Source organism: Argopecten irradians, chromosome 16 (assembly GCF_041381155.1).
Source record: "Argopecten irradians isolate NY chromosome 16, Ai_NY, whole genome shotgun sequence".
NCBI lineage: Eukaryota > Metazoa > Mollusca > Bivalvia > Pectinida > Pectinidae > Argopecten > Argopecten irradians.
This window is the reverse complement of record NC_091149.1, coordinates 20,404,781-20,430,862: the sequence shown is the minus strand read 5'-3', so window position 1 is coordinate 20,430,862 and position 26,082 is coordinate 20,404,781. Positions and strand designations below refer to the sequence as shown.

At 35.9% G+C, this 26,082-nt stretch overlaps 1 protein-coding gene across 2 annotated transcripts in view; it reads right to left on the bottom strand.

Annotated features, from left to right (window-relative positions):
- LOC138310247 (vacuolar protein sorting-associated protein 8 homolog) overlaps positions 1-26,082 on the bottom strand; it is a 42,972-nt gene that overhangs the window by 13,563 nt on the left and 3,327 nt on the right. The window contains exons 3-32 of one of the 2 annotated variants that reach the window (XM_069251369.1): positions 25,823-25,962; positions 25,139-25,229; positions 24,564-24,596; positions 24,105-24,159; positions 23,308-23,432; positions 22,493-22,579; positions 22,158-22,225; positions 21,508-21,558; positions 20,954-21,056; positions 20,695-20,751; positions 20,288-20,410; positions 19,562-19,642; positions 19,121-19,204; positions 18,023-18,109; positions 16,443-16,553; positions 15,844-15,981; positions 15,545-15,637; positions 13,494-13,540; positions 12,707-12,929; positions 12,341-12,482; positions 10,544-10,586; positions 9,927-9,999; positions 9,369-9,414; positions 8,545-8,618; positions 7,294-7,328; positions 6,387-6,453; positions 5,865-5,957; positions 5,211-5,350; positions 4,715-4,799; positions 4,308-4,406 (exon numbers count right to left, since the gene is read on the bottom strand). In XM_069251369.1, the coding sequence (XP_069107470.1) occupies positions 4,308-4,406; positions 4,715-4,799; positions 5,211-5,350; positions 5,865-5,957; positions 6,387-6,453; positions 7,294-7,328; positions 8,545-8,618; positions 9,369-9,414; positions 9,927-9,999; positions 10,544-10,586; positions 12,341-12,482; positions 12,707-12,929; positions 13,494-13,540; positions 15,545-15,637; positions 15,844-15,981; positions 16,443-16,553; positions 18,023-18,109; positions 19,121-19,204; positions 19,562-19,642; positions 20,288-20,410; positions 20,695-20,751; positions 20,954-21,056; positions 21,508-21,558; positions 22,158-22,225; positions 22,493-22,579; positions 23,308-23,432; positions 24,105-24,159; positions 24,564-24,596; positions 25,139-25,229; positions 25,823-25,962 (2,694 nt within the window). Of the gene's footprint in view, positions 1-4,307; positions 4,407-4,714; positions 4,800-5,210; positions 5,351-5,864; positions 5,958-6,386; positions 6,454-7,293; positions 7,329-8,544; positions 8,619-9,368; positions 9,415-9,926; positions 10,000-10,543; positions 10,587-12,340; positions 12,483-12,706; positions 12,930-13,493; positions 13,541-15,544; positions 15,638-15,843; positions 15,982-16,442; positions 16,554-18,022; positions 18,110-19,120; positions 19,205-19,561; positions 19,643-20,287; positions 20,411-20,694; positions 20,752-20,953; positions 21,057-21,372; positions 21,405-21,507; positions 21,559-22,157; positions 22,226-22,492; positions 22,580-23,307; positions 23,433-24,104; positions 24,160-24,563; positions 24,597-25,138; positions 25,230-25,822; positions 25,963-26,082 lie in introns of those variants that run through there. The other variant, XM_069251370.1, reaches the window with a different exon arrangement.

The window sequence follows — 26,082 nt, the reverse complement described above, 5'->3', positions numbered from 1 at the left end:
CCTGTAAATGAGTCATGGCCTCCTGTCTAACATCCTCCTTCTCCACCTCTATAAATCTCATATCTTACCTGTAAATGAGCCATGGCCTCCTGTCTAACATCCTCCTTCTCCACCTCTATAAATCTCATATCTTACCTGTAAATGAGCCATGGCCTCCTGTCTAACATCCTCCTTCTCCAGTTCTATAAATCTCATATCTTACCTGTAAATGAGCCATGGCCTCCTGTCTAACATCCTCCTTCTCCACCTCTATAAATCTCATATCTTACCTGTAAATGAGCCATGGCCTCCTGTCTAACATCCTCCTTCTCCAGTTCTATAAATCTCATATCTTACCTGTAAATGAGCCATGGCCTCCTGTCTAACATCCTCCTTCTCCATCTCTATAAATCTCATATCTTACCTGTAAATGAGCCATGGCCTCCTGTCTAACATCCTCCTTCTCCATCTCTATAAATCTCATATCTTACCTGTAAATGAGCCATGGCCTCCTGTCTAACATCCTCCTTCTCCACCTCTATAAATCTCATATCTTACCTGTAAATGAGCCATGGCCTCCTGTCTAACATCCTCCTTCTCCACCTCTATAAATCTCATATCTTACCTGTAAATGAGCATGGCCTCCTGTCTAACATCCTCCTTCTCCACCTCTATAAATCTCATATCTTACCTGTAAATGAGCCATGGCCTCCTGTCTAACATCCTCCTTCTCCACCTCTATAAATCTCATATCTTACCTGTAAATGAGTCATGGCCTCCTGTCTAACATCCTCCTTCTCCACCTCTTAAATCTCCATATATCTTACCTGTAAATGAGCCATGGCCTCCTGTCTAACATCCTCCTTCTCCAGTTCTATAAATCTCATATCTTACCTGTAAATGAGCCATGGCCTCCTGTCTAACATCCTCCTTCTCCACCTCTATAAATCTCATATCTTACCTGTAAATGAGTCATGGCCTCCTGTCTAACATCCTCCTTCTCCACCTCTATAAATCTCATATCTTACCTGTAAATGAGTCATGGCCTCCTGTCTAACATCCTCCTTCTCCACCTCTATAAATCTCATATCTTACCTGTAAATGAGAGCATGGCCTCCTGTCTAACATCCTCCTTCTCCAACTCTCTATAAATCTCATATCTTACCTGTAAATGAGCCATGGCCTCCTGTCTAACATCCTCCTTCTCCATTCTATAAATCTCATATCTTACCTGTAAATGAGCCATGGCCTCCTGTCTAACATCCTCCTTCTCCACCTCTATAAATCTCATATCTTACCTGTAAATGAGCCATGGCCTCCTGTCTAACATCCTCCTTCTCCACCTCTATAAATCTCATATCTTACCTGTAAATGAGCCATGGCCTCCTGTCTAACATCCTCCTTCTCCACCTCTATAAATCTCATATCTTACCTGTAAATGAGTCATGGCCTCCTGTCTAACATCCTCCTTCTCCACCTCTATAAATCTCATATCTTACCTGTAAATGAGCCATGGCCTCCTGTCTAACATCCTCCTTCTCCATCTCTATAAATCTCATATCTTACCTGTAAATGAGCCATGGCCTCCTGTCTAACATCCTCCTTCTCCACCTCTATAAATCTCATATCTTACCTGTAAATGAGCCATGGCCTCCTGTCTAACATCCTCCTTCTCCATCTCTATAAATCTCATATCTTACCTGTAAATGAGCCATGGCCTCCTGTCTAACATCCTCCTTCTCCACCTCTATAAATCTCATATCTTACCTGTAAATGAGCCATGGCCTCCTGTCTAACATCCTCCTTCTCCATCTCTATAAATCTCATATCTTACCTGTAAATGAGTCATGGCCTCCTGTCTAACATCCTCCTTCTCCACCTCTATAAATCTCATATCTTACCTGTAAATGAGTCATGGCCTCCTGTCTAACATCCTCCTTCTCCACTCTATAAATCTCATATCTTACCTGTAAATGAGCCATGGCCTCCTGTCTAACATCCTCCTTCTCCACCTCTATAAATCTCATATCTTACCTGTAAATGAGTCATGGCCTCCTGTCTAACCCTCCTTCTCCATCTATAAATCTCATATCTTACCTGTAAATGAGCCATGGCCTCCTGTCTAACATCCTCCTTCTCCACCTCTATAAATCTCATATCTTACCTGTAAATGAGCCATGGCCTCCTGTCTAACATCCTCCTCTCCACTTATAAATCTCATATCTTACCTGTAAATGACCATGGCCTCCTGTCTAACATCCTCCTTCTCCACCTCTATAAATCTCATATCTTACCTGTAAATGAGTCATGGCCTCCTGTCTAACATCCTCCTTCTCCATCTCTATAAATCTCATATCTTACCTGTAAATGAGCCATGGCCTCCTGTCTAACATCCTCCTTCTCCACCTCTATAAATCTCATATCTTACCTGTAAATGAGTCATGGCCTCCTGTCTAACATCCTCCTTCTCCACCTCTATAAATCTCATATCTTACCTGTAAATGAGCCATGGCCTCCTGTCTAACATCCTCCTTCTCCACCTCTATAAATCTCATATCTTACCTGTAAATGAGCCATGGCCTCCTGTCTAACATCCTCCTTCTCCACCTCTATAAATCTCATATCTTACCTGTAAATGAGCCATGGCCTCCTGTCTAACATCCTCCTTCTCCACCTCTATAAATCTCATATCTTACCTGTAAATGAGTCATGGCCTCCTGTCTAACATCCTCCTTCTCCACCTCTATAAATCTCATATCTTACCTGTAAATGAGTCATGGCCTCCTGTCTAACATCCTCCTTCTCCACCTCTATAAATCTCATATCTTACCTGTAAATGAGCCATGGCCTCCTGTCTAACATCCTCCTTCTCCACCTCTATAAATCTCATATCTTACCTGTAAATGAGCCATGGCCTCCTGTCTAACATCCTCCTTCTCCACCTCTATAAATCTCATATCTTACCTGTAAATGAGCCATGGCCTCCTGTCTAACATCCTCCTTCTCCAGTTCTATAAATCTCATATCTTACCTGTAAATGAGCCATGGCCTCCTGTCTAACATCCTCCTTCTCCACCTCTATAAATCTCATATCTTACCTGTAAATGAGCCATGGCCTCCTGTCTAACATCCTCCTTCTCCACCTCTATAAATCTCATATCTTACCTGTAAATGAGCCATGGCCTCCTGTCTAACATCCTCCTTCTCCACCTCTATAAATCTCTATACCTGTAAATGAATCTCAACATATTCTTACCTGTAAATGAGCCATGGCCTCCTGTCTAACATCCTCCTTCTCCACCTCTATAAATCTCATATCTTACCTGTAAATGAGCCATGGCCTCCTGTCTAACATCCTCCTTCTCCACCTCTATAAATCTCATATCTTACCTGTAAATGAGCCATGGCCTCCTGTCTAACATCCTCCTTCTCCATTCTATAAATCTCATATCTTACCTGTAAATGAGCCATGGCCTCCTGTCTAACATCCTCCTTCTCCACCTCTATAAATCTCATATCTTACCTGTAAATGAGCCATGGCCTCCTGTCTAACATCCTCCTTCTCCAGTTCTATAAATCTCATATCTTACCTGTAAATGAGCCATGGCCTCCTGTCTAACATCCTCCTTCTCCACCTCTATAAATCTCATATCTTACCTGTAAATGAGCCATGGCCTCCTGTCTAACATCCTCCTTCTCCACCTCTATAAATCTCATATCTTACCTGTAAATGAGCCATGGCCTCCTGTCTAACATCCTCCTTCTCCACCTCTATAAATCTCATATCTTACCTGTAAATGAGCCATGGCCTCCTGTCTAACATCCTCCTTCTCCAGTTCTATAAATCTCATATCTTACCTGTAAATGAGCCATGGCCTCCTGTCTACCATCCTCCTTCTCCAGTTCTATAAATCTCATATCTTACCTGTAAATGAGCCATGGCCTCCTGTCTAACATCCTCCTTCTCCAGTTCTATAAATCTCATATCTTACCTGTAAATGAGTCATGGCCTCCTGTCTAACATCCTCCTTCTCCAGTTCTATAAATCTCATATCTTACCTGTAAATGAGTCATGGCCTCCTGTCTAACATCCTCCTTCTCCAGTTCTATATAATCTCATATCTTACCTGTAAATGAGCCATGGCCTCCTGTCTAACATCCTCCTTCTCCATCTCTATAAATCTCATATCTTACCTGTAAATGAGCCATGGCCTCCTGTCTAACATCCTCCTTCTCCAGTTCTATAAATCTCATATCTTACCTGTAAATGAGCCATGGCCTCCTGTCTAACATCCTCCTTCTCCATCTCTATAAATCTCATATCTTACCTGTAAATGAGCCATGGCCTCCTGTCTAACATCCTCCTTCTCTAGCTCTGTAAATCTTTCACTGTTTATTATGCTGTTGATGTAGTTGAAAGAGTGATACTGAAAAAAAAATTCATACAGAGGATAGAGGAATATAGACCAAAAACAGTTACTACAGTAAAATATCAATACATGGCCATTAGTAAGAACTAAGCCAGGGGTTACACTGTCGTGAATCTCCTATTTCCCTGTCCTACCTTCAAGGTAGGGAAAGATCCAATAGATCCATATTTCCAGTTAGGCTTTTGGGTTGCAGGTAAGTTTTAGTTTGAACGAAATTCAATCCAACTAGAATTGCTGAATTACAACAAAACTCAAAATTACAATTAAGTCTCGTTTTAATTTTAGATTCTGTAACATCCACCAACCTTTCGGGAATAATCTCGCAAGTAACAGGATAAGATTTTGCCGTATTTGTGCTGTTTTTCATACAACAATTCACAGACTCGATAACTGAAACATAGAAAACATTATGATTAGAACACTAACCTTTCAAAGGAATTATGACTAAATAAGTCTGTAAAACGTTAAAATACTAACTATCAAAGCAGGACAGGACATGTTTTAGAGTAGCACTATTTTGTCTTTGCATATTACAGAGTTGCCTCCCTTGCTCATAGGTATCCATTGTTACGCCATTATTTTGTGAGCACAATTTACATCGTTTTCTCCTAAAAGTATGACGTTACGCTCCAAAACACATGAAGTCACAATAAATATCTACCCACAAGGGCAGATAACTCTGTAATATGCAAATACAGAATATACCTGTCCTCCCATAAACAGAAGTTGTCATGTTCACAGATAATATATTACAGTTGATTAGATCTACAGTTATAGCATGTGACAAGTATGTCCACTCACAATTTAGCGTTTTCAGCGAGATAGAGAAGTCGTTCCTCGTCTATCTGTAGGAGTCCGCCAGCATGTAAAAGCTCCATCAGGGCTTGTTGTCGTTCCTCGTGACGAGATTCATCAGAAGGGTTGGACAGGAACTCCAATACCTATGGATAATTAAAATTATAAATATTAGATGCTGTGATTTTCCACTTTTTCACTGACTAACATATGGTCATATAGAGGTCATTACATATAGACCGCCTTAATTTTATATATTGTTACTGTTGTCACTAAAAATAATCCATTGGATAAACAATGCAATCGTATGTTAAATACATTTCATTTTATCAAGTTCTGAACTCTAAACTTTTTTTTTCTTTTGCAAATTTTGTGAGAATCCGCGTAATCCCCTACGTGGATTCACACAGTTCGCAAACAAAATTTCTTTCATATCCCAATGAAGTTAGAATTTTTTTTTTTTTTTTTACGTTTGTAGTCTCACAGCAATAATGAAAACAACCAAACTTTCCACACAACAGACATTTTATCCACACAATAGACATTTTATGGTATACACTATATATACGTCACTACTGATTCTACCTGTCAGTACAATTTTTTCAGAAGTTTTCAGTTCAATGTTGGAGCTGTTTTACCTGCTTTGATCTCTATACTAACCTGGTCAAACAGCACGCGGTTGACGACAATGGTGTTCTCATGGCGAGCCATCTGTCTGGCTAGGAAAGTGAACAGAATTCCAACTTGTGTCGGCTGCAAAGGGGAACAACTCACATGAGAATATATCACAAATTCTTTCTAGTGCTTACTGATCATGACATGAGTGAAAACTCTGGCATATCAATTGTAGAATTTTTATCTGTTTACGCAGATAACAGATATAAAACTTTACATCTTAACTCACCCTAGCTTTCTTCTCCCCTTACCATACAGATACAGATAGATTTTTGATAAGAGAATGAACAAAGAAGTTAAAGTAAGTTCAGTTCGGGATTCTGAGCAGCCTTTAAAGGACACAAATGATCAGGGGAAGTAACTCTGTTCAGAAATGAACTGGTGGATATTTGTTGGTTTTTTTTTCACCAGTGTACATTTAATATTTTAAACCTTTTTTTATTCTCTCAACAAATATTCCAAAATTTATTAAATCTTTAGAATACTCTACAGGCGAGTAAAACTTACTGTGAATCCGACACTTTCTACCATGACCTGAAGTAGAACATCCACCATTCTCTGTCTCTTCTGAACCCTACAGAATACAGAAAGAATTACATAAAGGATATTCCTGGTTTCTTGATGAACACCAGTTATATGTCAACGAAAGAGATGGACACTTTGATATTTCCACAAAATGAAATATTGTTGGTATTCATCAAGAAACAAGGAATATTCTATCTATTACATTTTTTCTCACTTCCATTTACAGAAGACCATCACTACTAGTTCCGCCCAAGGTTATTCGGCCATTGTAACTTGTAATGGTGTATTAGTTATCTGCCCTTGAGGGTAACTATATTGTTTGTTGTGGTCATTGTACATTACAGAGTTATCTGCCCTTGAGGGTAGCTATTGTTTGTTGTGGTCATTGTACATTACAGAGTTATCTGCCCTTGAGTGAAGGTATTGTTTGTTGTGGTCATTAGTTTGTTTTTTAACTGTGTTAGGCTACTCTAGTTTTATTGCCTAGTAAGTAAGCGATTTCAAACAAGGACGATAAAAATGCAAATAAACATTTTATAATGGTTTGCATAATCATAACTTTGCTTCATTAGCAGTAATAGGCACCAATTGTAGCTCTAAATTAAGACGACACCATTTTCTGTCTAAAAGTCTTTTGAGCTACAATATTGCAGCTAGGCTACTCTAGGATATAGCGTCACAATTCATATCTACACACAAGGATAAATATATCAGTGATATGTAAAGAGAGTATAGAGAATACGTTCCGGACAGAACACTGACTTTAGTAGGCGGTGAACCAGTAACTAATTAACAGACATACTAGTATCGTTAGCTATATTCTATTTCCATAAGTAGTGTTTATTTTGTTGAAACTTTGGTAACTTTTCATTGTAAATAAAACACTCACCCTTCCTCAGTATTGAATTCAGACTCTTCAAAAGCCTACAATTAAAGAAAAAAAAGGATGCTTTTCACTTCACATGTATAAAGTTAAATCTATCTAAGCAATAACCTCTGTATAAAGACAACCAGCTGATAAGACCTCTTTACACAAGTCCAAAAAGGTCGATTTGAACACAGAGTGACCTGTGTATGGATACCCTTTTGTTTATAAAAGCCATGTTTTATTTATGTTGTGGGTGGTCTTTGTATGATTATAAATGGGACTAATTCATGTACCATGTGATACCCGATAGCTGGTGTGCAGGACAAATACCCCCAGAGGTGATAAAATGTAACTCATTTTAATCTTCCTGTTAAAATGATGTTAGTGCAGGATATCGTATTTTAACATCATTCCATCACCAATAGAAATAGTAGTCCCACACAAACGTTATCCGGTATCATGTGGTACATGAATTAGTCCCATTATAACTGCCTGATTAACAAGTGGCATGATTAATCCCTAAATGTGACAGTATTTTCGACAGATATTGTATTGTATAAACAAGAGATCCCAGAGGGATCTTGGCGCCCACCAAAGATTTATCTATGTCCGACAAATGAGAGGGATCTTGTCTCTCTGCTTTTCAAACTTAAACTTCTTTTTTCTGCTTTTCAAACTAAAAACTTCTTTTCCCTGCTTTTCAAACTTAAAACTATGAGAATCCAAGTTGGTGGTTGGCCATTTTGTTGGCGGATCCATCACAAAATGCAATAGGCAGAACCGGGGCCCTACATGAAAATTTTAGAATGATAACAAACTCTAACTATCAAAATCCAAGATGGCTGCCTGGTGGCCATTTTGTTTACTGATCGGTCTCAAAATGCATTATGCACAACTAAGGCCATAGGAGAACCTTCACATCAAAGTTCAAAAAGATCCCTTAAGTACTTTCTGAGAAATAGCGGTAACAAGAATTGTTAATGGATTAAAGGTCAGACAGACGGACCAAGGACAAAAGGGGATTTGAATAGCGCACCATCTGATAATGGTTGGCTAAAAATACAGGAGAGGAGAATATGAATTCGAAGCAGTCCCAAAGGCTTTGAACTCAAGTTCAGAGAAATATTATGCATGAACTACATGCAGTCTTTATATATATACCCTCTAAATATAACTTTTAACTTCAGTTTTCTATAGCATTACAATCTTCAAACTGAAAGCGTAGCAGAATTTTAGTACAGGTTTTATAATGATTATATTATTGAATATTACCAGAGCGAGGACGTTAAGGAACTCCCGGGTATCAAACTGTAGTAGTGTCCTCAGATGTGGGTAGGCTGGCTCATCTATACACACAAAAACAATACAAATATTTAAATTCAGTTATCTTTCATTACAAATGAATCTAGATTTTTTATAGTACCATATTAGACCCACTATGCGCCCCTCCCTTTTTTTAGGTTTCAATTCCATTTACTTTGAATTATATGCAAACTGGAAATATGAGAATGTATTGATGGCTTACTTTGAAGAATAACTTGCTGAAAGGCAAGTCAATTTTTTTTCCTATTAAGCGCCCCCTGAGTTGCTTCAAATTTTTAAGCGCCCTAGGCGCTTATTTGGTTGAATACGGTATTTGACCTTTAAATATAAATGAAACTAGATTTTCTTTATATTTGCCTTATTTTCTCATAACTATATTTAGAACTATTTCAATAAAGCAATCATAATATAGGTATAATTGAGACTGAACATATTTTTGCAGTGAAATACCATCATTCTCCACTGACAATGCTGATTTACCATGTGCGAGTCTTTTCATGCCAGAACATTAGCGTTCAGATGAATTTGTATCAATTTTAATCTCTTGAAGATTGATGTGTGAATAGTAGTTGTAGGTTATATTTTAACGGTATGACATCAACAACGGTGAGTTAAAAATGGACATGACAGCACATTGACGTCAAGACATACTTGTATTTATTTTAAATTATTATTTCAGATATAAAATGCAACTTCATTAATAATTCTTGCACTTAATCAATTGGATTGTGTCAAAATACATAAGTTCATAAAATCACACTGACATGACATACCGTCTGAGAACTGTTTGGTATGTAGACAGGTAACACACTGATAGACCTGGAACAGATAGATAAAGAATATATAGCATCATCATCGTTATCATAATCATCATCACCATCACCATAATCATCATCATCATCATCACCATCACCATCATCATCATCATCATCATCATCATCATCATCATCATCACCATCACCATAATCATCATCATCATCATCACCATCATCATCATCATCATCATCATCATCATCATCATCATCATCATCATCATCATCATCGTCATCATCATCATCATCATCATCATCATCATCATCATCATCATCATCATCGTCATCATCATCACCATCATCATCATCAATATTCCTTCTATATGAGTGGATATCATCCATTTTTCAGGTACACAATAAGGAAATATTTGTGTCAATAAATATATACAATTATGTGCAGTTGAAATTTGTTGACTCGAATACTCTGATAATGAAATTCAAATTACTTAATTAATTCCAAGGAAAATGCTGATTTATATAATGAAAACAAATAAATATAAAGTTGTAAATTTTTCTTACACTTTCTTTAACGCCTGTCACCAGTTCCTCTGCAATGTCTCCCAGCGGATAGGCTCTGCCTGCTAAACAGCAGCTAGGATAAAAAGGTAGTTAAATAAATTTATATTCTATTTCATTTCCCTTTAGTTATTAACCAAACATTACTTTTATAAACCTCACACAGGATAACACTCTTAGATAGGCTACTAGATCACAAGGTGTTTCGATATCAAGCGGTACTCAGTACTTTTTGCCAGTTACACCTGGTTGTTGTAACGCCTGATTTCGGCTATATTAAATCAGATAGCATACAAATAGTATAATAGAAAAAATCCTCCTGAAATTGCAATTATTCCACCTCTCCTGAAAGATGATAAAACCCCTGGATCACTTTGGGCTAAAAAATCATTAAACCACAGAATTAGTAGAGTGCAATGATAGGCATTAAAAGATTGTTTTATCTTTTGATATTATTTTTTTCTTAAATTTGTTAAAAAAAATTTGGGGAAAATCATCACTAACTGTCTTTAGATACTAATAGGACAAAATAAAATCACTGTAAAGCACACACTGGTTGGCATTGATTGGTAATAACTGTTTACTTACATAATTATGAAATAATACTATAAATGACTCACCTTATGTATACCAGGAGTTTGTTCCCTAGCTTGATCTGGTTGTCTGAAAGGAAAGGAGAATCCCAAGAAATTAGCAATGTCATTCACAAAAATACAATTTCTAGAAATCATTATCATCGAAAATGCTTGATAAACTCTTACAATAATCCATAGAATAAAGACAAAAGATAAACTTGACTGTGATTTGTTTGTCAGTAATCATGACCATCCTGAAAATGGAGAGGAAAACAAAGGAACAGATGAAGGACACTCTGATTACAAGTGGAGATAAGATTTATGTAGATTAAGTGTAGAGATAAGATTTCTGTAGAGATAAGATTTATGTAGAGATAAGATTTATGTAGAGATAAGATTTATGTAGATTAAGTGTAGAGATAAGATTTATGTAGAGATAAATGTAGATAAGATTTATGTAGATTAAGTGTAGAGATAAGATTTCTGTAGAGATAAGATTTATGTAGAGATAAGATTTATGTAGAGATAAGATTTATGTAGATTAAGTGTAGAGATAAGATTTATGTAGAGATAAAATTTATGTAGAGATAAGATTTATGTAGAGATAAGATTTATGTAGATTAAATGTAGAGATAAGATTTATGTAGATTAACTGCAGAGATAAGATTTATGTAGATCACATTTATGCAGAGATAAGATTTATGTAGATCAGATTATGAAGATAATGTTTATATAGAGATAAGATTTATGTAGAGATAAGATTTATGTAGAGATAAGATTTATGTAGATAAGATAATGTAGAGATAAGATTATGTATAGATCAGATTTATGTAGAGATAAGGTTTATGTAGATAAGGTTTATGTAGAGATAATATTTATGTAGATCAGATTATGAAGATAAGGTTTATATAGAGATAAGATTATGTAGAGATAAGATTTATGTAGATTAAGTGTAGAGATAAGATTTATGTAGAGATAAGATTTATGTAGAGATAAGATTTATGTAGAGATAAGATTTATGTAGATTAAGTGTAGAGATAAGATTTATGTAGATTAACTGCAGAGATAAGATTTATGTAGATCACATTTATGCAGAGATAAGATTTATGTAGATCAGATTATGAAGATAATGTTTATATAGAGATAAGATTTATGTAGAGATAAGATTTATGTAGATAAGATAATGTAGAGATAAGATTATGTATAGATCAGATTTATGTAGAGATAAGGTTTATGTAGATAAGGTTTATGTAGAGATAATATTTATGTAGATCAGATTATGAAGATAAGGTTTATATAGAGATAAGATTATGTAGAGATCAGATTTATGAAGATCAGATTTATGTAGAGATAAGATTTATGTAGATCAGATTATGTAGGGATACAATTTTTGTAGATAAGATTATGTAGAGATAAGATTATGTAGATAAGATTTATGTAGAGATAAGATTCATGTAGAGATAAGGTTTATGTAGATAAGATTTATGTAGATCAGATTTATGTAGAGATAAGATTTATGTAGATCAGATTATGTAGGGATAAGATTTATGTAGATACGAAAATGTAGAGATAAGATTATGTAGAAATAAGATTCATGTAGAGATAAGATTTGTGTAGATTAGATTATGAAGATAAGGTTGATGTAGGGAAAAGATTATGTAGATAAGATTATGTAGAGATAGGTTTTATGGTGAGATAAGATAAATTTATATATAGAGATAAAATTCATGTAGAGATAAGATTTATATAGAGATATGATTTAGGTAGAGATATGATTTATGTAGAGATAAGATTTATGGAGATAAGATTATGTAGAGATAATATTTATGTAGATTAGGTTACCTGACAGCTGTTTGCCTGTATCCACAGCTGCCCTCAGTGTGGAGAGCAGATCTTCGAGTGGCGTCGTGTAGTCATTCATACCTCGATTGTACACATAAAGGATGGCATCATACAGTCCATGTCCCCAACACAGGCTCACAACCTAATACAACATGCACACTATCAGTGACGTCACTGACAACCTTATACAACACATGGTCCCAAACAATGCTGTTAAAATACATTGAAAATGATCCAGTAGTTTAGGAGAAGTTGTCCAGACAATAGTATTCTAGACAGATAGACAGACAAATTGATTCCAATATAGCCACAACCCTTCCCCATGGGTGGATAGAGTGTGCAGTATATAGGTTGTCACATATATACCTGGTGAATATCGAGACTGGTGATTTCCAGGTGGACAATACACGCCTCCACATTTTCCAGCATGCCTTTTCCCTCGTAGCTATCGACAAAGTCTTTCATTACAGTAGGTGGGATAGACGTCAGCTTGTCAGCCAGAATGTACGGCTCTAGACACTCCAGGAATACACCATGGGCAATCATGTCCGCGGAAAACCGCTCAAATATCCGTCCAAACAAGATGTCACTGTTGATTAAATCAACTACTAATTTAATACACTACAGTTAAGATTCACACCAAATTTTGTTATCATGATTAAAATTTGTGAAAGAAAGAGGCTTTGTATTCATAAAACACAAAACGAAGATATTGCATTTATATAAGGTTAAATAATTCATATCCCTTTCCCCCCATACTCGATACATCAAGAGTTCCGATCACTTAGGATCTCTACACCCCTGGACTATCTCATAGTAAAACAGAAGACAGCTCAGGGGAACAAATCTAAACCAATCAACTGAACCAATCACAGGCCAACAGAAATGTCAACCACAGTAGTTATACGGCTTTTTTAATGTGCATCAAGGACTAAATTGCCTGTTCTGTTCTGTTTTGTTGCCTCCAGTTTTACTATGAGATAGTCCAGGGGTGTAGAGAGTAAGTGATTGGAACCCCCTTACATCATCTTAACTCTAAATATTCCTGCCCTCAGATACATAATTTACAGGATTTTGTTTGATCCATGACAGATTGTCTACATAGAAATCTTTTTATACTGCCCAGTTTTAATAATTAAATCTCCAAACTTACGTTTTGTTGAGGTGAAGGCAGTAATCCACACAGATGGGAACTATACCCTACAAATAATATCAAATATAGGCTGATGATTATACATACAACCATTGAAAGCATATCTCAACAGTAATACCCATTTAAACATCATGCAAGCTAAATTCACTGATTTATTCAATAATTTATTTCACATTTGTTTTCCAGGATCATGATCGTATTTATATTACCTTGTTACAGAGTTATCTGCCCTTGTATTGTATAATGTCTATGACCTACCTGGTAGTGTCCCTCTAGCTCCTCTATCTTAAAGAGTTATCTACCCCTGTATTGTATAATGTCTATGACCTACCTGGTAGTGTTCCTCTAGCTCCTCTATCTTGTAGAGTTATCTACCCCTGTATTGTATAATGTCTGTATGACCTACCTGGTAGTGTCCCTCTAGCTCCTCTATCTTGTAGAGTTATCTGCCCTTGTATTGTATAATGTCTGTATGACCTACCTGGTAGTGTCCCTCTAGCTCCTCTGCCTTGTAGAGTTATCTGCCCTTGTATTGTATAATGTCTGTATGACCTACCTGGTAGTGTCCCTCTAGCTCCTCTATCTTGTAGAGTTATCTGCCCTTGTATTGTATAATGTCTATGACCTACCTGGCAGTGTCCCTCTAGCTCCTCTATCTTGTAGACTTATCTGTCCTTGTATTGTATAATGTCTATGACCTACCTGGTAGTGTCCCTCTAGCTCCCCTATCTTGTAGAGTTATCTGCCCCTGTATTGTATAATGTCTGTATGACCTACCTGGTAGTGTCCCTCTAGCTCCTCTATCTTGTAGAGTTATCTGCCCTTGTATTGTATAATGTCTATGACCTACCTGGTAGTGTCCCTCTAGCTCCCCTATCTTGTAGAGTTATCTGCCTTTGTATTATATCATGTCTGTATGACCTACCTGGTAGTGTCCCTCTAGCTCCTCTATCTTGTAGAGTTATCTGCCCTTGTATTGTATAATGTCTATGACCTACCTGGTAGTGTCCCTCTAGCTCCTCTATCTTGTAGAGTTATCTGCCCTTGTATTGTATAATGTCTGTATGACCTACCTGGTAGTGTCCCTCTAGCTCCTCTATCTTGTAGACTTATCTGCCCCTGTATTGTATAATGTCTGTATGACCTACCTGGTAGTGTCCCTCTAGCTCCTCTATCTTGTAGACTTATCTGCCCTTGTATTGTATAATTGTATTGTATAATGTCTGTATGACCTACCTGGTAGTGTCCCTCTAGCTCCTCTATCATGTAGAGTTATCTGCCCTTGTATTGTATAATGTCTATGACCTACCTGGTAGTGTTCCTCTAGCTCCCCTATCATGTAGATTTATCTGCCCTTGTATATATAATGTCTGTATGACCTACCTGGTAGTGTCCCTCTAGCTCCTCTATCTTGTAGAGTTATCTGCCCTTGTATTGTATAATGTCTATGACCTACCTGGTAGTGTCCCTCTAGCTCCCCTATCTTGTAGAGTTATCTGCCCTTGTATATATAATGTCTGTATGACCTACCTGGTAGTGTCCCTCTAGCTCCTCTATCTTGTAGAGTTATCTGCCCTTGTATTGTATAATGTCTGTATGACCTACCTGGTAGTGTCCCTCTAGCTCCTCTATCATGTAGAGTTATCTGCCCTTGTATTGTATAATGTCTATGACCTACCTGGTAGTGTCCCTCTAGCTCCCCTATCTTGTAGAGTTATCTGCCCTTGTATATATCATGTCTGTATGACCTACCTGGTAGTGTCCCTCTAGCTCCCCTATCTTGTAGAGTTATCTGCCCTTGTATATATAATGTCTGTATGACCTACCTGGTAGTGTCCCTCTAGCTCCTCTATCTTGTAGAGTTATCTGCCCTTGTATTGTATAATGTCTGTATGACCTACCTGGTAGTGTCCCTCTAGCTCCTCTATCTTGTAGAGTTATCTGCCCTTGTATTGTATAATGTCTGTATGACCTACCTGGTAGTGTTCCTCTAGCTCCTCTATCTTGTAGAGTTATCTGCCCTTGTATTGTATAATGTCTGTATGACCTACCTGGTAGTGTTCCTCTAGCTCTTCTATTTTGCCTTGTTCAGGACACAGCATGGTCATAGAGAGATCCACAAACTCAAAAAGCAAGTCCAGCATCTGTTACAATAAATACAAAGTTGAAAAAGAGATAAAAAAACTCAAAATGCAAAGTTTACAATCTGTTACCATAGAAACAAAGACATGGGAATAATGAGAAATAATGTCATGAGGGAATAAACCATAAACATTAATTAATGGGAAAATCAACCATAAGAAATAAATCTATGTGGAAATCAATCATTAGAAATAAAGTCACTACTTACGAGATGAGAGACCATTTCCTGTTTTTTACGGTGAGACCCCACTAGACCCACCACACCTTTGGCCTTACTCTCGTAGAAGGAGAGAGCTAGGACTAGAGCATCCTGATATCGGTTCTGTTTCACCAACACATCTATTCTCTGTCAACAAACATGATGAAATACAATATATACAATGGTATGTATTTTCTGTCAGCCAAATCAACAAGTTATATACAATCGTACAATGTATTTTATGGCATATGCCAGCTATAAAACACAAAGCCAAATCAACACGTTAAACATCAGCTTTCAAACACAAAACTCAATCAAGATATTGTATATTCACTATATTTTATGTCAAATATCAATCACAAAATAAAATCAACAAGCCAGTAATTAGCTGAATGAAATTTTTTTACAAGCAAGGAATTGGCTGTATGAGTGGTTTTTTTAAGTAATTCCAAATTGTAGTGTTTGAATTGCTACTTTCACTTTTTCAAAGCAGAGATTTGTATTTGTGATAATGAAGATGAATATATTTAACTTTAAAAAAGAATATGTTAAATTGATATGATGTTTATGACATTCCGTAATAAAATACCAGAGGTCTATATACGTACATCTCTCCAGTTACGTAGGGCATAGACATGGACAGTCTTTGTTCCCAGTAGAAACAGCTGTCCTCCATGACTGACCAGTGTTTGGTAACAGGCCCGCTCGCCAGCAAACGCCTACAGTATACAGTACAACAGGTCAGTATGTTACAGTACAACAGGTCAGTATGTTACAGTACAACATGTCAGTATGTCACAGTACAACATGTCAGTATGTTACAGTACAACAGGTCAGTATGTTACAGTACAACATGTCAGTATGTTACAGTACAACATGTCAGTATGTTACAGTACAACAGGTCAGTATGTTACAGTACACATCAGTATGTACAGTACAACAGGTCAGTATGTCACAGTACAACAGTCAGTATGTTACAGTACAACAGGTCAGTATGTTACAGTACAACAGTCAGTATGTTACAGTACAACAGGTCAGTATGTTACAGTACAACATGTCAGTATGTTACAGTACAACATGTCAGTATGTTACAGTACAACATGTCAGTATGTTACAGTACAACAGGTCAGTATGTCACAGTACAACATGTCAGTATGTTACAGTACAACAGGTCAGTATGTCACAGTACAACATGTCAGTATGTTACAGTACAACAGGTCAGTATGTTACAGTACAACAGGTCAGTATGTCACAGTACAACAGGTCAGTATGTCACAGTACAACAGGTCAGTATCAGTACAACAGTCAGTACAGTACAACAGGTCAGTATGTTACAGTACAACAGTCAGTATGTCACAGTACAACAGGTCAGTATGTACAGTACAACAGGTCAGTATGTACAGTACAACAGGTCAGTATGTTACAGTACAACAGGTCAGTATGTTACAGTACAACAGGTCAGTATGTCACAGTACAACAGGTCAGTATGTACAGTACAACAGTCAGTATGTACAGTACAACAGGTCAGTATGTTACAGTACAACAGGTCAGTATGTTACAGTACAACAGGTCAGTATGTTACAGTACAACAGGTCAGTATGTCACAGTACAACATGTCAGTATGTCACAGTACAACATGTCAGTATGTCACAGTACAACAGGTCAGTATGTTACAGTACAACAGGTCAGTATGTTACAGTACAACAGGTCAGTATGTCACAGTACAACATGTCAGTATGTCACAGTACAACATGTCAGTATGTCACAGTACAACAGCTCAGTATGTTACAGTACAACAGGTCAGTATGTCACAGTACAACAGGTCAGTATATAGAGATTCAGAAAGTATAAATTTGGTGATAGATGAAATTATTCATCATGTTTCAAAGAAAACTAAAATCCTAAAAAAAAACTAGAAAACAAAGTAGAAAGGTCTGCCAGAAATAAATACTGCCTTCGTATGAAATTGAGTTGTAACTGGACAAAATAGATTGGATGGGATTCGTTGGGATAATAAGGGATGGGATTTGCTGGTATGTTATGGGATGGGATTTATTAGGATATTATGGGATGGGATACAGACAAAACGTGACAGGATGGAGATGAACAACTTTATTGGCCTTCATTTCAGTCATAATTCTGCATACAGGAATTTAAGGTTGGTCATTCTATCATTTTGACCACTTACCAAAGCCTGACTAACATTTCCACCTGTTGCCAAGGACTTGAAGAAACTTGTGTTGTAGACCATTTGAACCTCGGACACATCTAGCACCTGTAGATGATCAAAAATTATGAACTTTGATAACATCAATCAACTTTCAATGTTATTATATATTCTATTTGCTCTTTGTTATCTTCAATGTCTTGTATTAAGGATTTTGATACTTTTTGGTTGGATGTAAAATGTAGCTCATCATCCAGTTTTTCATCAATCATTTTTTGACAGTAAGTTCACCACCGATACTTGCATGAGTTACTATAAACAAACCTTCTTTTGTGTCTGATTTACTTAATTCGTTGATTTCGCGATTTTATTTAAATTCGCAAAAGTTAATCTCCACAAATTAATATCTAAATCATAATTTTTAAATCCACGAATGCAAAATAAATTGTTTTTTTATGTATTTTTATGTTAATTAAGCACATATATACAAGTTTAAACATAAGTTATTATTCCTATGATAAGTATCAATTATGCTCTGTCGGCGGTGGAGCATCTTCAATTTTTGTGAAGTTGTTTCGAAATGGAAATTGCAAAATTTAGTAGAGGCGAAAGAAAACTGGTTTACATTACTACTTGCAACTTTCATTAAATGTAAAATTTTACTTATTGATATGCTGTCATGTGTCAATTACTTAAAAAGTATTTTGTAGGACACTATTACCTTATAGAGTACAGTTTCTTTATTGTTTCTTTTGTATGATGCTTAGAAATGTTCATTATATTATCTTTCCATTGGTTGTCTCCAAATGCCAGTAACTCTAAAATGTATTTGTTTAATTTTTGTGCGGAAAACAAAATTGTGACATTGTTTTTTATACTTAATCGCAGAAAGAAATGTTCACAGATTTATTAAATTCTAATATGAACAAGCAATATACTGGTTCTCTTTCTTGTTACTCGTTGAATTTTATTTGCGGGTACTTAAAATCACAGAAATTAACTTGGCCGCAAATCATACTGTGAAATTAAATTTCCCTAAACAAAAGTAACTATACAGTACACGCCTTACTTTGGAAAATCCTCAAATATTCTAAAATAAAAAAGGACGACTTAACAAACCTCTATCTCCTCTTCTGACCTCACATCAATCACATGCATCTTTTCTGTGGTATCCATGACAACCAGCGTTCGTGTATTCAGCCACTACAAAAGAAAGGGAACAGTTAATGTGAGTTGACTCATTTCTTCGCCAGAGCTTTCTGAACATTTCAATTCATTTGTGAGAATGTTACAAAATGATTTTTAATTCTAAAACTATAAAGTCAGGGCATTCACGTTTGTTTTAATTCTCTGCATATTAGACAAATATAAGTTTCAAATATTGGCAAATCATATGCAAACTGAAACTGCATGCAACTTCCTTTCCTTCAATGCATATTATTTTACTCAGGAACTATGATGTTAACACAAAATGTCATTGTAAAACTTTGCCATCAAATTGTAATTCAGATAAAGGATTGCTGAGAACTCTAGTCTGTACCAATGGTATATTATACATACATGTATACCGAGGATCTTGTACTGTACTGTAATCTTCTGTAGGCCTGAGCAGCGGATATCCTGACCATTGTTACAAATCACCTGGACAGAAATGAATTGTGAATGAGAAACATTTATCAAAGATGAGGTACACATGTATATGGCTTCTGGCATGTGAAAGGGATCACTGATCAGACCCAGCTTGTCCAAAAAAAAAAAAAAAAAAAAAAAGTTTTATAGCAATCATCACCTTCTTCAGCACACATAGAATATTACATTTCAGCACAGAACGTCTTGTAAATACTAAATTTTGATGACGTTCCATTTTATTCCTATAAACCCAAACTAACTAGAACTGTCACCAGAGTGGACGACTAATACCCCCTGCTACACAAATTTGGAAATATAACTTCATTAATAGAGGACATTGCAGAACCCTATATAGTTTACTCAATTCTCATTGATGTCAGGGCTCTGTATTCCAAATTTTGATCAAAATCTGTAAAGTAGTTTAGGAGGAGTTTGCCAGACAAAGTTGTGTCTACAGACAGCTGCAGACAGAAGGACAACCTGATTCCAGTATATCTTCCCCCTCCTTAATAATCCTGTAATTCTGACATAAAATAGTGTCTGAATTCAGTATCCGTACATTTTGAATATTTTGATACCATCCAACAGAAATTGCATATTTGTACTATACAAATATTTGGAATAGCTTTGATAGAAAGTAAATAGTTACAAATGTACCTGGTAGAAATGTATGGTTGAGTCGCGGGCAAAGGCGAGGACAGGATCAATGACTCTGTCACTCTCTGACACCTGTATGATAACAAACTGCCAGGCCAGGAGAGGCAGAGTGGCCGGGTCTCCCTGTTCAGTAACAACAAATTATTAATAAACATCAGATCAAAATAACAAAAAGAAAAGTTTGGGTTTTATTAGTTTAACCTCTTATTAACAGCAAGGTCATGTAAGTATGTGCCAGATTTTGTTTGAGGAAAGCCGGAGTACCAGGAGAAAAACCACCAGACAGCTGAATTTTTGTAATGCTTCTCTATAAGCAAATTTAAGTTAAGAAATTTCTTAAAATTAAGGAATGTTCATGAAACTCCAGGGTCTAGTAGTGATAAAATCCAGTTACATATCTGACAAACCTTTAACTGGTGGGTAAAGAAAACTTTCAGCTGAGGCCGTATTGTAACCAGTAAAACCTGAAACACAAAAAACAGATCATTACAAATACAACCTCAACATCTTTATTTCTTATCCAAACAATTTTACGTTCTCCGGATATAAAAATTATTAAGTTTCACTCAATGCTATCAATACCTGTCTTGTCTAATTGTATCTGTCTTATTGACCCGATTTCATTGAGGTTTCCTTCAGTTTGCCAAGATACGTGGATATGCTTACCTTTGACATGGTTGCCATAGCAATGACCATAACGTCCTGCATTGGATGGTCTTTAATGGTTAGGTTCATGTGGAGGGGTTCTATAGCACATACTTCTCCTCGACTGTCAATTAGAAATCATCATATCATCCTTATTACACATGCAGTTGTTGTGTAGAAAGATACACCAATATCTAATATTTTCAAAGACATCTATACAAATATTTCTAATATTATATTACCCATGCATACATGTATATTTAATTAAGATTTTTGAATTCACATCAATAAAAATATTTGTCTAAGAATACACACTAGAAACCTATAATTGATTCTGATTTTCAACATGGTGAAAAGAATTTATGATTAGGTTTGTGTGGAATAAATAGTCTTACCTGCCTGAGGACAAACACTTGGATTCACAAGTGATGAAGTCTTACCTGCCAGAGAACAAACACTTGGATTTACATGTGATAAAGTCTTACCTGCCAGAGAACAAACACTTGGATTTACATGTGATAAAGTCTTACCTGCCAGAGAACAAACACTTGGATTTACATGTGATAAAGTCTTACCTGCCAGAGAACAAACACTTGGATTCACATGTCCTTACACCAATCAGACGCCTGCAATATAAATCAATATATTTTCAGTGTACATAATATTTTCACAAAGCCGCCTTTTATGTAGCAGAACTGGACTGGGTTAGTCATTGATGACTTGATTTATACAGATTCTGGCTTGTGAATGACAGTCTTGGGTTCGAGTCCCAGTCTGTCCAATACGTTCTTTTGCTTTCGTTACTGCTACACAATTGGTAACTTAATACAAAAAATACCTATGGTGGTCGTATAACAGTCTCTTGAATATTCAAAGACGACTCACTAGTGTTCAGTTGTCCCAGAATCTCCATGAATATATGGCCAATATATTTTCTTCTACAATGTAAATGGCATAGTTTCTAAATAAAGTATTAAAGTATACTAAAAACCCAACTTATTTCTGTGATGACTTAATAGTGCTATTTCAAGCTTTATTACTTTTTCACATCAATTTAATTTCATGATTCAAAGACATTATGGCCTATTGCTTTACTATGTTTGATAAATTTTCGCAGAGACTTAGTTTTTGCGATTTGCTTTCTTCCGTAAATTTGTGAAATTTAATCACTGCAAAAATAAGTTAGTTTGCAGTAGGTTTTTTAAAAGTTTTTTTCTTTACTCACTTGAATTCCAGTTCAAACACAGAGCCTCCACTATCACTGCACACAGCTAGAACTAGGCTGTCTGTAAACTGGTCGTACAAATGAATAGGAAAACTTTGTTAATTTAGCAATCTCATGAAATAATCTAAATTAGCCTTTATCTACTTTTTTAACTTAGCCAATAACGTAAGAAGTTTTGTTAAACTTCTAGAATAAAAAGTAGAATTTGATGAATTCAGTACTGCCATCAAGTCCTGTTGATTATATGACATTTGATACACCACTCTGGTTTTGTGAAAAAAAAAAAAATTAAATTGATGACATTTCACTGAATTTTCCTTGGTTACTATACTTACTTTGATATGGAGGACGGCTGTTCCTGGTGGATGGGCATCTGTTATTGTACGTAAAAGTTTTCCATTGGTCAGGTCCCACATAGTGATCTGGTATATAATGGATTTATTTATTATTAACATTTGCAGATAAGTCAATGTGACTCTCCTACGATCCCCACCAACCCCCAACGCTAATCATAAGAAAGGGGAGGAAACTCTGACTCTGACAGGTAGCATCATCCCAGATTAAAAACATATCAACAATTTTCATTAAGACAATAATTCAACACTTGACTCCTACATTGCAGGAAAGATAATATCAGAATAAAACTATAAATGTTTGTCAGGCATGAAATGCTTCGCCTCTACATAACAAAGTGAGATAAAACATGACATAACACGACAGGATAGGGTGGACATGGCTAACACCCACGACATGGACATAGAAAAGGAAGCACTAACAGATTACACTGTATACAAATCACAGTAAAACATGGTTATCAAAGAGAGATATCTTATGGTATATATCAGAAATCAACAAACAATGCAAGCAGAAAATATTTGCTGATGATATTGTTTACAATTTAAAGTATAAATTTCTTATTGTATCCCCATTTCTCCTTTATTCAGCCATTGTTCACTTTTATAATGTGTTATGTATTTGCATGGATAATTCAGAGTCATCTTGCAGATATTGCTTTTGTAAGCGTAACTTCATATTTTTCAAGAAAAACGTCATTTTCACTCACAAAATAATGACATCACAATTGATACGCACCCACAAGGGCAGATAACTAGGTATTATGCAAGGCGGAATAACAACATGAGAAACTTACCTGTCCCTTGGCGAAGCCGCTGAGCAGTCGTGTACAATCCCTGTTAAAACTGATAGCGGACACAGAACCGTACTGAGACCCCACAGCGGTACTGCCAAGACACCACTTCAGGACCTGTTTAGGGTCTGTAATACACAAAAGAGTTCTAATACATGGGGAAACAACTCAAATAGCAGTAAATCGGACACTTCTTCAGGACCTCATAACGGTCCTTAGTAAACAGAGGAGTTCTAATACAAGGAAGGGGAGACAACTCATAGAGCAGTACAGCCGACATACTACTTCAGGACCTGTTAAGGGTCTGTAATACACAGCAGAGTTTTAATACAAGGGGAGACAATTCAAACACTACACATTGCAAACATACACTCTCAGAAAGTAAGAAAGCTATTATAGACATCTTACTACCAAGTTTACAATTGGTCACCATGACAACCCTCTTTTTTAAAGGCTGAGCAATAAACAATGAGCTTCCTTTTTGTAACACCATCAATTTTAAGCTCTATTGTTTTACTGCACCAAAAACAATTTATCAAGACTTTTTGGGATTGCTCTGCATGATTTAGATCCTATTGTCAAGGAATTGCAAAAGAAGCTAAAAAAATAGAAGTTGTTCTAAAAACCTAAATTTTACAATATGCCTATAATATTGTAAAATCAAATTTTCAAGGCAGAGAAATAACAATGCTTTGTTGAGCTCTCCTTTGACAACATCTCAAACAATTTCTTCTTTTTCATATTTGTGTCATAAAAGTCTAGAATATTATTTAATGATAGTAATAACATAGATAACGTACAAAAGATGAGCACCAGTCCATGTGAAGTTCCCACAGCTATCAGGGCAGAAACAGCCTATAAAAGCACATTGTTAACATATACTTTTTCAAATCTCATTTTCCCATTTGTGCTTTAAAATGTAGAACGTTAAAAAAGGTTATCATTACAACATCAGAATGTATGATTTCAAACCTATATTGAGCTATTTCATTGAAGATGGAAATGAATTAATTTATATATTATAGTCAAAAATTCTTGTAGAAAATTAGTGGAGACTGATTTTATAACAACCTACACATTACCAGAAATTTTTGTCTCCATTATCACCAATCTATTTAAAATTAGACTTGTAATTCCACTCCCACTACGATACTCTACGTTACGCTTCAATACATTCAATGCATTGAAGCGTAACGTAGAGTATCATAGTGGGGGCGGAATTACAAGTCTAATTTTAATTGGATTGCATTATCACTTACCATTGCTGTGGGCATTCCTGCATCCACTCGGTCCTACAACAAAAAATGTTTACAAAATAATCAAACCATCCCAAAAGTGTAAAAGGTCAATAAATTTAGCGGACACATAATGTACAGTTTAAACAATATAAATGTCACTTCTTTTACAAAAATTATCGGCCTCTTGGCTGTCCTCAAGCACTTTGCAACAAAAAGCTATACATGAGAGAGATAATTTGTAAAATCAATCTTGAATTTCCTGATATGATCAATAACGTACATAAAGAATGTGTGGAGAAAATTTCATGATCAAGCGACATTCATGTAACTAGTGAAAATTTCCCCCTTATGTAAATTTCCACGTTTCCAGTAATTGTTTTTCTCTTATAAATTTCAGCATGAAGTCCACAAAGAGTATGTGCAATGTATTACAATTCTGACTCAAACACAGAAATCTTATCAGTAAATGATCATTACAATATTGGTACAATGGAACAAAGATAAAGAAGGAAAAAATCGGAACAACATAATTTTATGCAATTAACCGAAATATTTGAATAACCGTTATGCGATTAGGTGGAGTCCATCATACTTACTGCTGCTGAAAGTAGTTGGGCTGATATACTCTTCAGCTTACTGGGCTTTAGCACTGATCCATGAATAGAATAGTGAATTCCTTTACGTTTTCTGAAAATGTCAAATTGATATCACTATTAAATCTACGTCTGTTAAATATTCTGTCTGTCCAATAAACTCTCATTAATCTGACATCTTACCACAGTTGGTTGAGAAAGAGGTAACAAAATGAAGAATCCTTCATTGTAATCTTAACCAATGTTTTTCACTTGTTTTTTATATTTCTGGTATGACTGTATACCACGTAAATTTTGCAGTTGGTTAATTTTCGTTACATTCATGTTTATTCAGAAATTCATTGACGTACCTAACAAAAAAATTACCAGGTAGGAATCGGTGAACCACAAAATTTTACCTCCACAATTATGCCCCTTATAGAAAATCATGAAGTATTGACCTTCAAATATAAAGCACTACACAGTATTATAATTGCTTTATGTTTCCTTGGTATATCCGCCAAAGGGTTTCAACTTTTAGGGTCTATATAACTTTATGCATGGTTTCCTCTGTCTATTCAAAAGAATATGTGTCATTTTTCCCTGTGTCTAATTACTAATTTAAAAAACTCACATTTCTTATTTCATTGGTCTACTAGTAAACTATTTTTCCGGATTTCTAAATTAGGAAAGACCATGCATGCTTACTTTTCCCGTTTCCTGGGTCTATCTGAAAGCATGCTGTCCTGACTTGACAAAGAGGAAGTGTCTCCAGACTCTCGGAAAAGCTGGAGAGATGATGGCATGGAAACTTCATCTTCATCCAACACGGACTCCTGATCATCTGGCTGAAATCACAAAACAAAATCTAAATGATTTCTAAACAGTAATTGGGGACTAAATATGACCATAAGGTACCCAGGACTCCATACATGACCAAGGATATATAAGGACTAAGTAAGCGCCCC